Source organism: Dysidea avara, chromosome 5 (genome assembly GCF_963678975.1).
Source record: "Dysidea avara chromosome 5, odDysAvar1.4, whole genome shotgun sequence".
In the NCBI taxonomy this organism is placed as follows: domain Eukaryota; kingdom Metazoa; phylum Porifera; class Demospongiae; order Dictyoceratida; family Dysideidae; genus Dysidea; species Dysidea avara.
The window spans coordinates 3,911,950-3,924,758 of NC_089276.1; the positions used below are offsets into that span (position 1 = coordinate 3,911,950).

Genomic DNA, 12,809 nt, shown 5'->3' on the forward strand with positions numbered 1-12,809 from the left:
ACTAGCAAAATTAAGCGTACCGTGCCGTGCTGTACTGTACCGTACCGTGCCCAACTGCTAGTGTAAATGCACTATAAAAATCTACAAGGCCAGTTCCCCTCATTTTTAGCTATGTTCTTCCCAATACAAAGTGCTGCAAAAAGAACAACATGAGAAACACCTCCGCAATCAAGCTACAGAATTATGGATGTTTCTTGTTACAAATGTGATGGGCCAAGAAACCATTGCCAAACTACCCATAAATCAACACCTACAAGGTAGTGGAGAGGAACACAAGGGAGGACTGCTGCATAAGGCAAAAGTCTTGGGTCAAAGTAATATTGAATCATAGTCGACATAAGGTGTTGGTGAAACTTTTTTTAAGGTCACTGTGAGTTCACTTATTAATACTGCCAAGTTGCTTTGAAGGAAAAATGAAGCTGGTTTTGGGTGACACTTTTGGAAGCTTCTTCATGATCTCTACTATACTCATTTGTATCTATGTACACACTACATACTTGCAGTGAACTGTGATTGCTCCGTTTCCAGTGCTACACTGCACTTGTTCTATTGAATCCAACATGTCAATTGTGGATGATGGGTCCTCTGGACAACTATCCAGTGACCAGTTCTGGAAGTGGAACTGAGTGATGACACGAGAATCCATTGGCTGTATGAATAAAGAAACTATTGGGAATACGATCACATTGATAATACCACACATGTAAAATTTTGACTGAAAGGTTAAGCTGAGGTAAAACAATTGCTACATGTCACTGGAATTATGTTGCAGAAAGACAAATACAAAGGACTGAATGGAAACTTATATAACAAAAGTTGAACAAGTAGTCCGAAGTTGACTAATGATTATTAGTACAAAAATTGGTTGACAATTCTACAAACACATGTACCTTGGAGATTTGGCTAAGTTTAAACTGACATTTAAACCAATCTCCTATTGGTTTATCACATTCCAACACTTCTACAGTGTATGAGCCATACTCCTCTACACCAGCATCTGGCCAGTACTGGTAGCAGTGCTCCTATGAGGTGATGAATTATGTTTTAGTTAAACTCATTGAGATGGCTCACTTGTCCATTTTCCTCTAATGCCGAGAGCATCACAATAGCATGGGTCTTAGATTCCCATATCATCTGCCAAAATTCTGTAACAGTTCCTTTCAGTGGTCCTTGTGTTACAATGTAGGCATTGTTGTGACGATATCCCTGAGCATTACATGTGTACAATAAAATTAAGATTGGTTGAACTTACATCAATGTAGGAAGCATTGATATATCCTGATTTACCATAAGTGCTTGGCAAGCCAACATAATTTACATCAGCTGTAAGGAAATTTCTTAAGTGAGACACACCTAATTAATATACTTACGTGCAAGATTAACTGAATAGCGATTTTTTAGAACATTCTTTGGATCAGTAGCAATGGTATAAGTAAATATCTTTTCACCTAAAATGCCAGATGTAAATATCTATTGGAAATATAGCAGATTAAATCAGTCTTCACTGTTATGTAATAGTACATACTTTGAACTGTTTGCTATACAAAGTTTCATTAGTATGTTCATCAACAGACTCTAGCTCCTTTAGCTGAGTAATAACATTCTGTACTGGAGCTTCAATTGAAGTGTCCCCACAAGTGATTGCCTCCAACAGCACATCATGGAGAAATACGTACTGATTCTACATAGCAACAGATTAACAGTGATTGTCAATTGTAAAGTATTTGCATTTTACCTGTGTTTGCACCATGTGATTTCTACAGTAACGGAGCATCCGAACATTGTTAAAAATGTCAACATATCCTTCACATCTTATTTTCTGTAGTTGAGTATCAATAACAATGAAGGTTCCAGACCTGCCCACTCCAGCACTACAGTGAACCACCATAGGAGTATCACCACGCTTGTGGAACTTTTCTACTCTCTTATGGAATGAGAGCAACGGAGTACCATCTTTTGGTATGCCATGATCAGGCCACACTGTGTAATGAAACTGGTGGACTTCTACAATATTTTCGGAAGAACTTGCAATTTCCTGAACAAAAGTACGAAGATTTTGATCTATTAACACTGCATTAAAAAGTACCTTCTTAACATGAAATACTCTGATAGTATATTCTACCAGAGGTTCTACTGATTTTAGTGTTACTCTGTATGCACCATAAACAGTACTACCATATGCTGGCCAGTATTGATGGCACTTAGTCTGTAAAAGAAGTACGTCAAATTTAAACCAATCTATTTTATCACTAACCGTTCTGCCTTCATTAAGATTAGTGAGCATCACTATTGTTGAGCATCTCCTCTCCCAAATCATCTTCCAAAAATCACCAAAAGTAGATGGCAATGGGCCTTGAGTGGCTATGTACTCACAAGGCCTAGCATATCCCTACAGTTACACAACACGGTATACACATCACCATGTACATTATTCTTTTACATCAATAAAAGAAGCATTGATATAATCTGATCCTGTAGATGTGTAGTCAATTTCAAGAGGAACACGAGTATGATCATCTGAAAGAATATATTAGATTGACTGTTTTTCTAAAACAAGCACATACAGGGCAAAATACTGATGTATCGATTCTTTGCTTTGTTAACAAGTAGATTAGCATTGTGGTGAGTAAAAGCCCACTCTGGCATGTTCAAGCCTTTAAACTCATTGTAAAAACCAATCCCCATATTTGAACGACATATTGTAACATGTTGGACAAACTCTTCCAGTTTGACTGGTGGATGGGCTGGATCACCTATAGAAAAAACAATCAACTTATCAAGCTTGGTTTATACCCCACAGAACAGGTACACACAGTGGGACCCTCTCATCTCACTTACAAACATGAATAATGCATTTTAAACACGATAATTTTTTGGGATTATGGTGCAAGGAAGGAACTAAAAGGATGAGTGGATTGTATGCTACTAATAAGCAGTAACTACATTTGTGACTAGATTTTGGAAAAATGATCCAAATCACACATTAGAAGTTTTGAGATAAACGGTACAGAATTCAAGTCAGTATATCTTGCCAAGGATAACAAGCACACATATGAAATTCACACAACAGATGCATCAATCCATTACCTTTCAAACCACTTCCAGTACTTGTAGCTGCTTGTACAGGTTCCCACCAAATAAGATAGAAAATCCTAGCAGTCGGACAAACAAAATAGTATCAAGAGGGGGTGGAGGGATGGGGAAAAGATAGACTTCAAAATGGAGGCACACCACCATTGAAGTTCAGGCACGAGATTACAGGGTAGTGCTGGCTTCTTAGTGGCTGACATGGAGCAAAATCAACAGAAAAAACAACTGGCCAACCATCCAACAATACACCACTGATTCTGGCCAAGCTAGGTCCTTAACAAGAGCAAAACTGCCATTTGAACTTGCCATACCACCCAGAAAAGACGTCTTGTAAAACTAGTTTGAATAATGAATAATTTATTTAATATCCATTTGGTTCCACACGGGGTATATACTTTGAGATACATATACATGAAATTGACAAGGAGAAAACACCCTGACCGCCTGGCAGACTCCTGTAAGCGTTCGAGCATTAATCGGATAGCAGCAGGTTCGAGGCTGCTTAGGTCCAGTCATGGATTTTTTCTCCTTTCTCCACCTTTTCAAACACACTTTCTGTAACAACTTTAAACAGGCAGGTGTCCTACAGACCTTAAGCCTTAATAAAAAAAAATAAAAAAAATAATGTTAAGGGTCAAGACTAGTAGTATGATAGTGTAGCTATCCACTGGTGGTGTTGGTTTGATTTTGCCTGATGTGCGATTTGGATTGGTTTTGTAAATCTGGTCACATTATTAAAATCTAAGAAATTTATATTTCATACCTTTTGGTGGTATTGGTTGTGACACCTTAACATTAATATCTTCTTCACAATATCCAGAAGAGTTGGTGAGCTTAACAGTATAGCTACCACTATTGTGAGTTTGAGCATTGGCTATATACAGAGAACCATCTGATAAAGTGCAATGCTCAACCATATGATTGTCCTTGAACCACTCCACAGTAGGAGGAGGATGTCCTCCAGACTCAATGCAAAGTGTGGTTGGTTGACCAGCTGATGTCACAACTTCAGTAACTGTCACATCAATGTATGGCACTGTAGTGGCAATATGGAAAACGATAAGTGTCCTACTGTAAATCTAAAAGTTACAACTTACAGCTTCCTTCATGAGATGATTCTGTTTCGCAAACTAACTGTATTCCATATGTCTCAGACACTGAAGATGACCGTGAAGAAGACTGTGCTTCAGGAATTGTTGCCATAGGACTCTTTGTAAGTTCTAGCATCCGAATGTTGGAAAAGTGTGGTTGTGTAGTTGATGACTGTGCAGCAGAACGTGTCAGTACTTCAACTTTTTTTCTGTGGCTTTTTTTTGGAGGAATTATGATCAAAACAATTAGAATTGTAAACAGTAATACCAGAACTGCAACTATACAACCCACAATGACTCCCAGTGGTACACCTTCGTCATCATCATCAGATGAGTCAGTAGACTCAGCACTTGTAATTTCTGTACTGAAGAATAATTTAAAATACAAGTAGAGTAACAGTGCTTACCAAAAGAAGATAACAAGTGACTGGTTGTATAAACAGTTTCATTCTACAAAGACCACACATTCCTTATGGTACATATAATATCATATAACATACACAACATTGGAAGTATACTCGTATGAAGTAACTGTATATCTGACTGTGGTTGAGAGGTTGATTGTAGTAGTACTCTACTGAATCCACACTGGTAGTCACTCCATTTCCTAGTGTAAGATTGTTATTAGTCACTGTACCCACTATAGCTACATAGTAGTTTAATTTATTGTCCAAGGCTTCACGATACGGTAAAAGAATTTCATCTGGGATATCAGTTGTATTATCTGAGAGATCTCCTATTACTACCACCACTTTGTAGTGACTACAAAAATAGAAGCAATGCACAATCACCACAAAGTCATGTATGTATGTAAGGATATGAATACATCTGTTGTACAACTTTATGTTTTGTTCAAGTACAGTTCTGTTAGTTTCTTCATCAGAAATCTGCTATGCCCTTCTAGCCATTTACAAGCATTTAAAGTACACTAGTAAACTTAACTGAACAAGAAACTGAATTATTATTACTATCTCTGCACTGCGCAGGAATCATGTGCAATTATATAATGTAACTATCAAAAAATATTACAAAAGTCAGCTTATGTGGAAATGTTTGGTATGTCGTATTCGCAGAGACATAAAAATGGTTCACTCTTAGTATTTAATTTAGGGTTTAAGTATATTTTAAAAAGTGTGGTGTGACAAATGCTTTAAACAAGCAGAGATTATAACTGTGTTGTGGTAGTATTACAACTATTTGAATTACAGAACAACAACTATTCTTGGATGTTTGCTCCACGATAGAGCAACATTTTATAACTAACCTGCTGCCAAAAACAAGACTAACAAATGATTGAATCCTTAAAATTTCAACACAAATAACTAAACAACTAAAATATTTAGGGCATGTGGAAGCAAATTTTAAAAGTTACTTATGAAGAAATTTAGTAAATGCTTTGCCAAGGCCAGTATTTCTGTCACTAGGAAGAAACATGCCAAAATTCTTGTATATGCCCTAATATATTTCGCCCCTGAAATGCCCATAGAACCTACCACTTCTGCTCTATATATAGTGTAACAGAAAAACATGAAGTAACAACTATAGTGTGAGTGATGTACTGTTTGTGTTTACATGTTTCACCTGCCTCAAACTGCAGACAAATTTGAAGTTGAAACTCTATTAGACTGATTTATTTGAATGATTGCCCATGACTACATATGCATAACCTTAATAATTAATTAATTAAGTAAAATAGCCACTTTATAAAAGATCGGGAAACAGTCATCTGAAATCAAAACTAAATGATGCAGGCCAGAGTGCAAGTGCGTATATTTCAGGCAAATCAGTGGTGGAGGAAGTAGTTGATATGAGGATGGACTGACCAGGGGAGGAAATGAACTGAGGCACTACATTGTCTCTGGTTTTGTAAGTTGAGACCAAAAAAGAAGAAGGTCACAGCCAACTGACAATAGCTGTCCACCTCACCAGCTACACATTTATAGCTGATAAACTATATAAAATCCTCACATAGCTTGCTACACACTGCTCTAATACTGTGAATGCTTTATTAGAGTGATTGCTCTGTAGAGTATCTCGATCTTTATCTCGGTTTTCAGCCCCACTCCAAGAAGGATAATTTCAGTGTAATATCATTCTGAGGGGGGCTAAGCCCCCCTCAGCAGACCAAGGGGGGAGGGGCTTCAGCCCCCTAACCCCCCTTTCTGCTGCCTATGAGGCAAATCAATCGTGCCCATGTTACAACTACTACATATACCATGATCACTTGAAACTTCAAACGTAAAACTAGCTGTACAGTTTGGCATATAGCCCTCAGACCACAAGTGAGTATAAATATACACTTACCCGGGAACTAGTGAGTACATATATTTAATCCAAAACAGCCGAGCTGTAAAAAAAGAGTGCGGCCCTCAGAAAGGCTATGGTGAAAAAAGATGTGAAATACAAGGTGGCGGCCAAGAAAAGGCTGTGATGGTAGGCTAATGGTAAAAATTTTAATAACAACAATTCAGGTGAATTTGGTGCCGCTTGGTCTTCGCACAAAATTCACCTGAATTGTCGTTATTAAAATTTTTACCATTAACCTACCATCACAGCCATTTCTTGGCCGCCACCTTGGATTTCACATCTTTTTTCACCATAGCCTTTCTGAGGGCCGCACTCTTTTATTACAGCTTGGCTGTTTTGGATTAGATTTCACTTCTTTTTGTATTTCTATACCCCAAAGCTGGCCTATGGCTGGCTTTAGGGCTTTTTAACCTATCATTTTTTTCTATACCACAGGAAGAAGAAAAGATGAAACAGGGTAATTTCTCTGTAGCTGAACTCTCTACAAGGTGATCCTTCTAGTTGATCTCTCTACCAGATGGCTTGTTTGTAGCTGAACTCTCTACAGGGTGATTTGTTAGTAGCTGAACTCTCTACAGGGTGATTTGTTTGTAGCTGAACTCTCTACAAGGTAACTTCTTCTAGCTGATCTTTCTACAGGGTGATTTGTTTGTAGCTGAATTCTCTACAGAGCGATTTGTTTGCAGCTAAACTCTCTACATGGTAGTTTCTTTGTAGCTGAACTCGCTACAATGTAACTTCTTCTAGCTGAACTCTCTATAGGGTGACTTGTTTCTAGCTGATCTCTCTACAGGGTGATTTGTTTGCAGCTGATCTCTCTACAGGGTGATTTGTTTGCAGCTGAACTCTTTTACATGGTGGTTTCTTTGTAGCTGAACTCTCTACAAGGTGACTTCTTATAGCTGATCTCTCTACAGGATGACTAGTTTCTAACTGAACTCTCTACAATGTGTTTTGTTCATAGCGGAACTTTCTACTGGGTGATTTGCTTGCAGCTGGACTCTCTGCATGATTGTTTCTTTGTAACTGAACTCTCTACAAGGTAACTTCTTCTAGCTGATCTCTCTACAGGGCAATTTGTTTGTATCTGAATTCTCTACAGGGTGATTTGTCTTGCTGAACTCTCTACATGATGGTTTCTTTGTAGCTGAACTCTCTATTAGGTACCTTCTTCTAGCTGATCTGACTACAGGGTGACTTGTTTGTAGCTAAATTCCCTACAGAATAACTTGCAATGTAATATAATTGAGTAAATTATAAATGCAGCTGGATTCTTTGTTAGGGTGACTGTTCTATAAGAGTATCTCGATCTTGCATTTGCTACACGTAGTTGCCTTTCGAATCATAACTCAGTGGTTTGCAATCCGATTCTTCTGTACTACTGCAAGGACTTTCTATGATGATTATTCCAGCTACATACTGATTTTCAGCTTGTTGCTCTAAACGGTTTGCCTGGTAGACACGAAAACTAATAGTTTTTTAATTCATAAAAATTGATCGCGTAATTTTGACACAGGTTAGGTTTTGTGTCATATCTCCATGGTCTTTATCCCGATTCCTTTCAAACCACAAAAAGGCACTCCTACGATGGTTGCTCCATCTACATATCAATGTTCAACTGATTCCTCCGAGGGGTTTACCCTGTAGGCATGACAGACCTTCGACCTTATTTTATGCAAATAATCGGTGATAACTCCGTGAATGTTCATCAGATTCCTACCAAAGTTGATACGGAGATCCGCCTTAATGAGCCCTTTAAGTGTGCCAAAGTTCAGCCCGATCTGAGTACGCATTCGTGTTTTATGGCGGATTTTGCGAAGTATGCGAATGAAGAAGAAAAAAACGAAGAAATTAAAACAAAAGTTTGTTCGCTCATATCTTGGAAATGGCTGGAGCGATTTTATTCAAAGTTGGTGTGTGGACTCCCCTAACTGGCCGGCACTTCTCTAGCAAATTTGGTTCCAATTGGATAAAGGATTGCAGAGCTACATAGGTGTGAAAATTGTGTTTTCTTTCTTCCTGTTAATATACTCACGGGTGGCTCGTCAGCTTCTTGAGCCGCACGACACACTACCGTGTGTCTTGATACTTACCTGTGGTTTGGCACATGATACACTACTGCATGTCATGCCTATTTGCAGGATAACAGCCTAACACGGGTGCTGGTACGATCAATCACCTAAGCCAATCAGGCTTCTTCTCCTGCACCAAGTAACCAATTACCCTAGTCACCCCAGCCAGTATGAGTGCGATCAATGGATTTGTTTTATAGACATATCTGAAGAGTTCGATGATGGTTGCTTGTGGTTAGCAGCAGATAACGTTGTTACTACGTTTGTTGAAATGAATGGACAAGTCCTAGTAATATACAGAAATATGTTTACTAAATGTCACAATTGATTTTGTGCTGTGAGCCAACTCCATCGCTAAAGGAAGAGTATGACTAATTCTACCAGCCAAACTGTGATGAAATATGTGTGAGTTAGTTGGTTATGAATATTCTCACGATCAATTTTGCGCTGTGAGCCAACTCCATTTCTAAAGAAAGTATATGACTCTATTCATTCTACCATGCCAAACTATGATGAAATACGTGTGAGTTAGTTTGTTATGTTACTTTGTGTGTATGGTGTGTTTTTGTGCTCTATGGTGTGTGTTAATTATGAGGCATGGTATATATTACATAAACCACAGCTATGAGGTGTATTGTACTTATGTATGCCCCGAGTCCGAAGTTGGAGGAAGTTTACTGGTGATACACCCCAAGGTGAATACATATACATCATGATCACATGGAATTTCAAATGTGCCGCCAGGTGTATAATTTAGCATATAGCCCTCAAACTACAGGTGAGTATATTTATATGTACCTACTTGGGAATAGGTGAGTATATACATACTCACTAGAGCTGGGTGATATACCAGTATTGTTAGTAATCTGCGATATTTAAGTGATACCGGGTTTGATACTGCCTGTTTTTCTTTAAATACCGCCATACCGTCAGGGCATTATGGCCTCCCTGTGGACTTCTTTCATCCCATATTTAGAGGGTAGCCAGACATGTGACAATGTGTGTAGGTGATGTAGCCAGCTAACCAAACTATGTAAAACAAGTTTTTTTTTGGTAATTTGTACCTGAGACTTGCTGAGCTACCATTAGTATTTGGTGCTTTTGTTGAGGTAAATGGCTGTTACTTTAATACCAATGGTCTTTACATTAATAGCGTGATATTTAGTAATATTGTGATACTTTTTAAGGAAGGTATACCATTTGCTATCTTTCAGTAACTGCTCAGCACTAATACTCAGCCGAAGCATGAGGGGTGCAGACCTGAGGGCTAAGGGTGTATATATCAGCACAAAACCTGACACAATCGTAATATATCTCTAGGGACACTCACCTAATAGGTAAAATAACTACAGAATGCCCACCCCCAGTATATGATGATTGAAAGTACTTTTAATAACGTGGGCTAATAGCCATTGGAACATTATTATGCCATTATGCTTTACACACAATGCCAGACAAACTGCAAATGTGGGATCCAGTGAAGTTTAGTTTTGGAATATTAAGCCTACTAACTTTGCTATTGAGACAGTAAGTATATCCATGCAAAAACAGCTAAACTATATAAAAAGGGTGCAGCCTTCAAAAAGCCTTCAAGGGTGAAAAAGTTGTGAAATCAAAGGTGGCGGCCATGAAATTGCTGCAGTGATGTTAATGATAATAAATTTTAATAATGGCCTTTGTGCAATAATAAAATTTATCATCATCGACATCATTGAAGCCATTTCATGGCCGCCACCTCTGATTTCTCAACTTTTTTCACTCAGGCTTTTTGAAGGCAGCACCCTTTTATACAGCTTGGCTGTTTTACATGGATTTCACTTCTTTTTGTATTTTAAATATATACCCAAAGCCAACCATAAACTGGCTTTGAGGTTAGTTTTTATACAAATCATTGTTTTTGTTATCTACAGATGCGATGAAGATGATGTAAGACAAACTAGTGCTCTACCAATACAGAAAAATACTCACTGATTTGATACCAAAAACCAACTTAAATTTTTTGCTTCTTTGTTCATGGCTATAATATGTACGCTAAGCAGCTACGCCCAGCAGCTACATATGTATGTACAATAGTTACATGCCGTAATCACAAATTACGTTTTATAACTACAGTGTTAATTTTGTTACGGATTAACTACAATATGCTACGTTAACTATTTTTTGCTCCCTACTGTATATATGTAGTGCCTGTATTTCTTTGCAATAGTGCATGTTTTATAACAAAGTAAATTCCTAGGTATCTATTAAGATTTTGCAGTGACTGTTCTATTAGAGTATCTCAATTTTTCATAAAACCTGACGAGCTGCAGTTGCTCAATTGTTACAAAGTAAATCCTGCACCTTTTATGCTAGAATACATTTTACAGTACTGATTTACCATAATTAGTTTACTATATAGGCATGACAACAAGTCAACCTTTTAAACACAAATCATTGTCCATTGCTCTATGCTATTAATCAGATTTGCACCAAACTTGGTACGTGATCATGCTGCAATATGTTTACAGTGTACCAAAGCTCAAGAAAACTGTGCTTTGCATTTGCATTTTATAATGGTTTTTGTAAAGTGTGTGAAGAGAATAATCTAAGCCCCCCCTTAAAAAAAGAAATTAAGCTGATTTTTAAAGGCTTATATTTCATGATTGTGTTATGCAATCTTGCTCAAATTTGGTATGTGGAGTGTTGAAGGTGAAGGGCATTTGCAGTATGAAAATGATTTCAACTTGAGAAGGGAGTATGGAGCTATGTATGCATGAAAATCGTGTTTTGTTTCTTCCTGTAAATATACTCATGGTGTGGCGCCCCGGCTTTCTTGGCTGCACGACACACTACCGTGTGTCTTGATATTAAGTTAATAAGTTAAGTAGTTGGGACTATAAGTTACTCATCAATTTAAATCTAGTTGCCCTCTTAGTGTTGTTCAGTGGTCTGCTCAATGGCTGACACATGGTAGGTAGAAATATGCATCCACACGTTGCTCAAAAAACTGTTTTGTTGTTTAATAACTGTCAACTAATTGAAACTTAGCAACTACATTGAGCCTAGCCTAACTTGTACACCCAAACCCATAACTAAATGCTTCATGTTGCTCAATATAATCAGTCAAAGCGTATCGTATCTTTGAACTGACTGGGAATTAAAACCTTGAGCAAGCTGTATTCCCATGATATTTCCCAGGCAGTATGCAAGTTAAACCCCAAGCAGCATCTTTTAAAACCCACGCTAAAGTGGTACATCAAAGTGCAATGTTACAGCAATTTATTACTGCAAGTATATTCAATACATTGACCATATGAGTATGTAAGTGTAAAATACAACGATCAAAATTCAACATACATACATACACGCATGCAAAAATAGAAATGATATACCTTATGTTCCCGCTCCTGAAAGGTGATTGGAATTGAACAGATTGATTGTTTGAAGTAATGATATCAAGATTTCTGTTTTCAACTATATTAGGATCTGTCATGGTACACAATAGCATTACAAATGTGGACAATTATGAAGTATTACTTTGTACAATAATTAAGTAAGGCAAATGTGTTGTTGTTAAAATAAATACATACAGGACATTGCCAGGTTTTGTGAATGTGAAAAAGCAGTTTCTAGATTTGACAAAGAGTCAGGGTCTGGGAAGCACAGCCCCCAGTTATTAACAGATTTTGAACATTTTAAATGGCTTAAAGTTTATTACATTAATAATTACCGTATATGATCGTATAGAAGACCGGGCGTTTATTTCCTATAAATCATTTTTGACCATGCACACTCAGTAGCTCGAACTCAGCTACAGTGGATCTGCTGTGTTAAATCCTGGGCGTTACTCCAGCCAGTAGCCAATACCTTTAGTAACAACAGCAAACAGAGTAACGAAACTTGTCTGGAATAGCCTTTAAAAGAAATTCCGACTTGTTGAACGGCTCTATTTTTAGTCCACCCCTTTGTGCAGTTACTCAACCTTGTAAAGCCGGATACCCGAGAGGTGTACTTCTCTTCCGCTTCTAGTATGAGTTCTCTTCACCGCCAGAAGAATTCTGTAAACACAATACACTGAGCGAACTATTACATGGTTCACCAGTACCATAGATAGGGTAGGGTACAATGGCGGATCCAGGATGGGGCATTTGGGGCAAATGCCCCCCCCCCCCCCCCACTTTGTGGAGGAACCATACTTCTGATTAAAATACTAAACTTTATGTCAGGCCAAGGTCAGCTTATAAATTCACGAAAATATGCATATTTTACT

At 37.8% G+C, this 12,809-nt stretch overlaps 1 protein-coding gene across 1 annotated transcript in view; it reads right to left on the bottom strand.

Annotated features, from left to right (window-relative positions):
* Window positions 1-12,809, bottom strand: part of LOC136255726 (receptor-type tyrosine-protein phosphatase delta-like) — a 75,439-nt gene that overhangs the window by 9,018 nt on the left and 53,612 nt on the right. The window contains exons 20-35 of the mRNA XM_066048561.1: window positions 11,932-12,025; window positions 4,682-4,943; window positions 4,589-4,631; window positions 4,188-4,541; window positions 3,854-4,126; window positions 2,565-2,753; window positions 2,441-2,517; window positions 2,255-2,389; window positions 2,087-2,206; window positions 1,736-2,035; window positions 1,526-1,681; window positions 1,371-1,470; window positions 1,253-1,323; window positions 1,072-1,206; window positions 891-1,022; window positions 498-649 (exon numbers count right to left, since the gene is read on the bottom strand). Of these exons, the coding sequence (XP_065904633.1) occupies window positions 498-649; window positions 891-1,022; window positions 1,072-1,206; window positions 1,253-1,323; window positions 1,371-1,470; window positions 1,526-1,681; window positions 1,736-2,035; window positions 2,087-2,206; window positions 2,255-2,389; window positions 2,441-2,517; window positions 2,565-2,753; window positions 3,854-4,126; window positions 4,188-4,541; window positions 4,589-4,631; window positions 4,682-4,943; window positions 11,932-12,025 (2,593 nt within the window). The remainder of the gene's footprint in view (window positions 1-497; window positions 650-890; window positions 1,023-1,071; window positions 1,207-1,252; window positions 1,324-1,370; window positions 1,471-1,525; window positions 1,682-1,735; window positions 2,036-2,086; window positions 2,207-2,254; window positions 2,390-2,440; window positions 2,518-2,564; window positions 2,754-3,853; window positions 4,127-4,187; window positions 4,542-4,588; window positions 4,632-4,681; window positions 4,944-11,931; window positions 12,026-12,809) is intronic.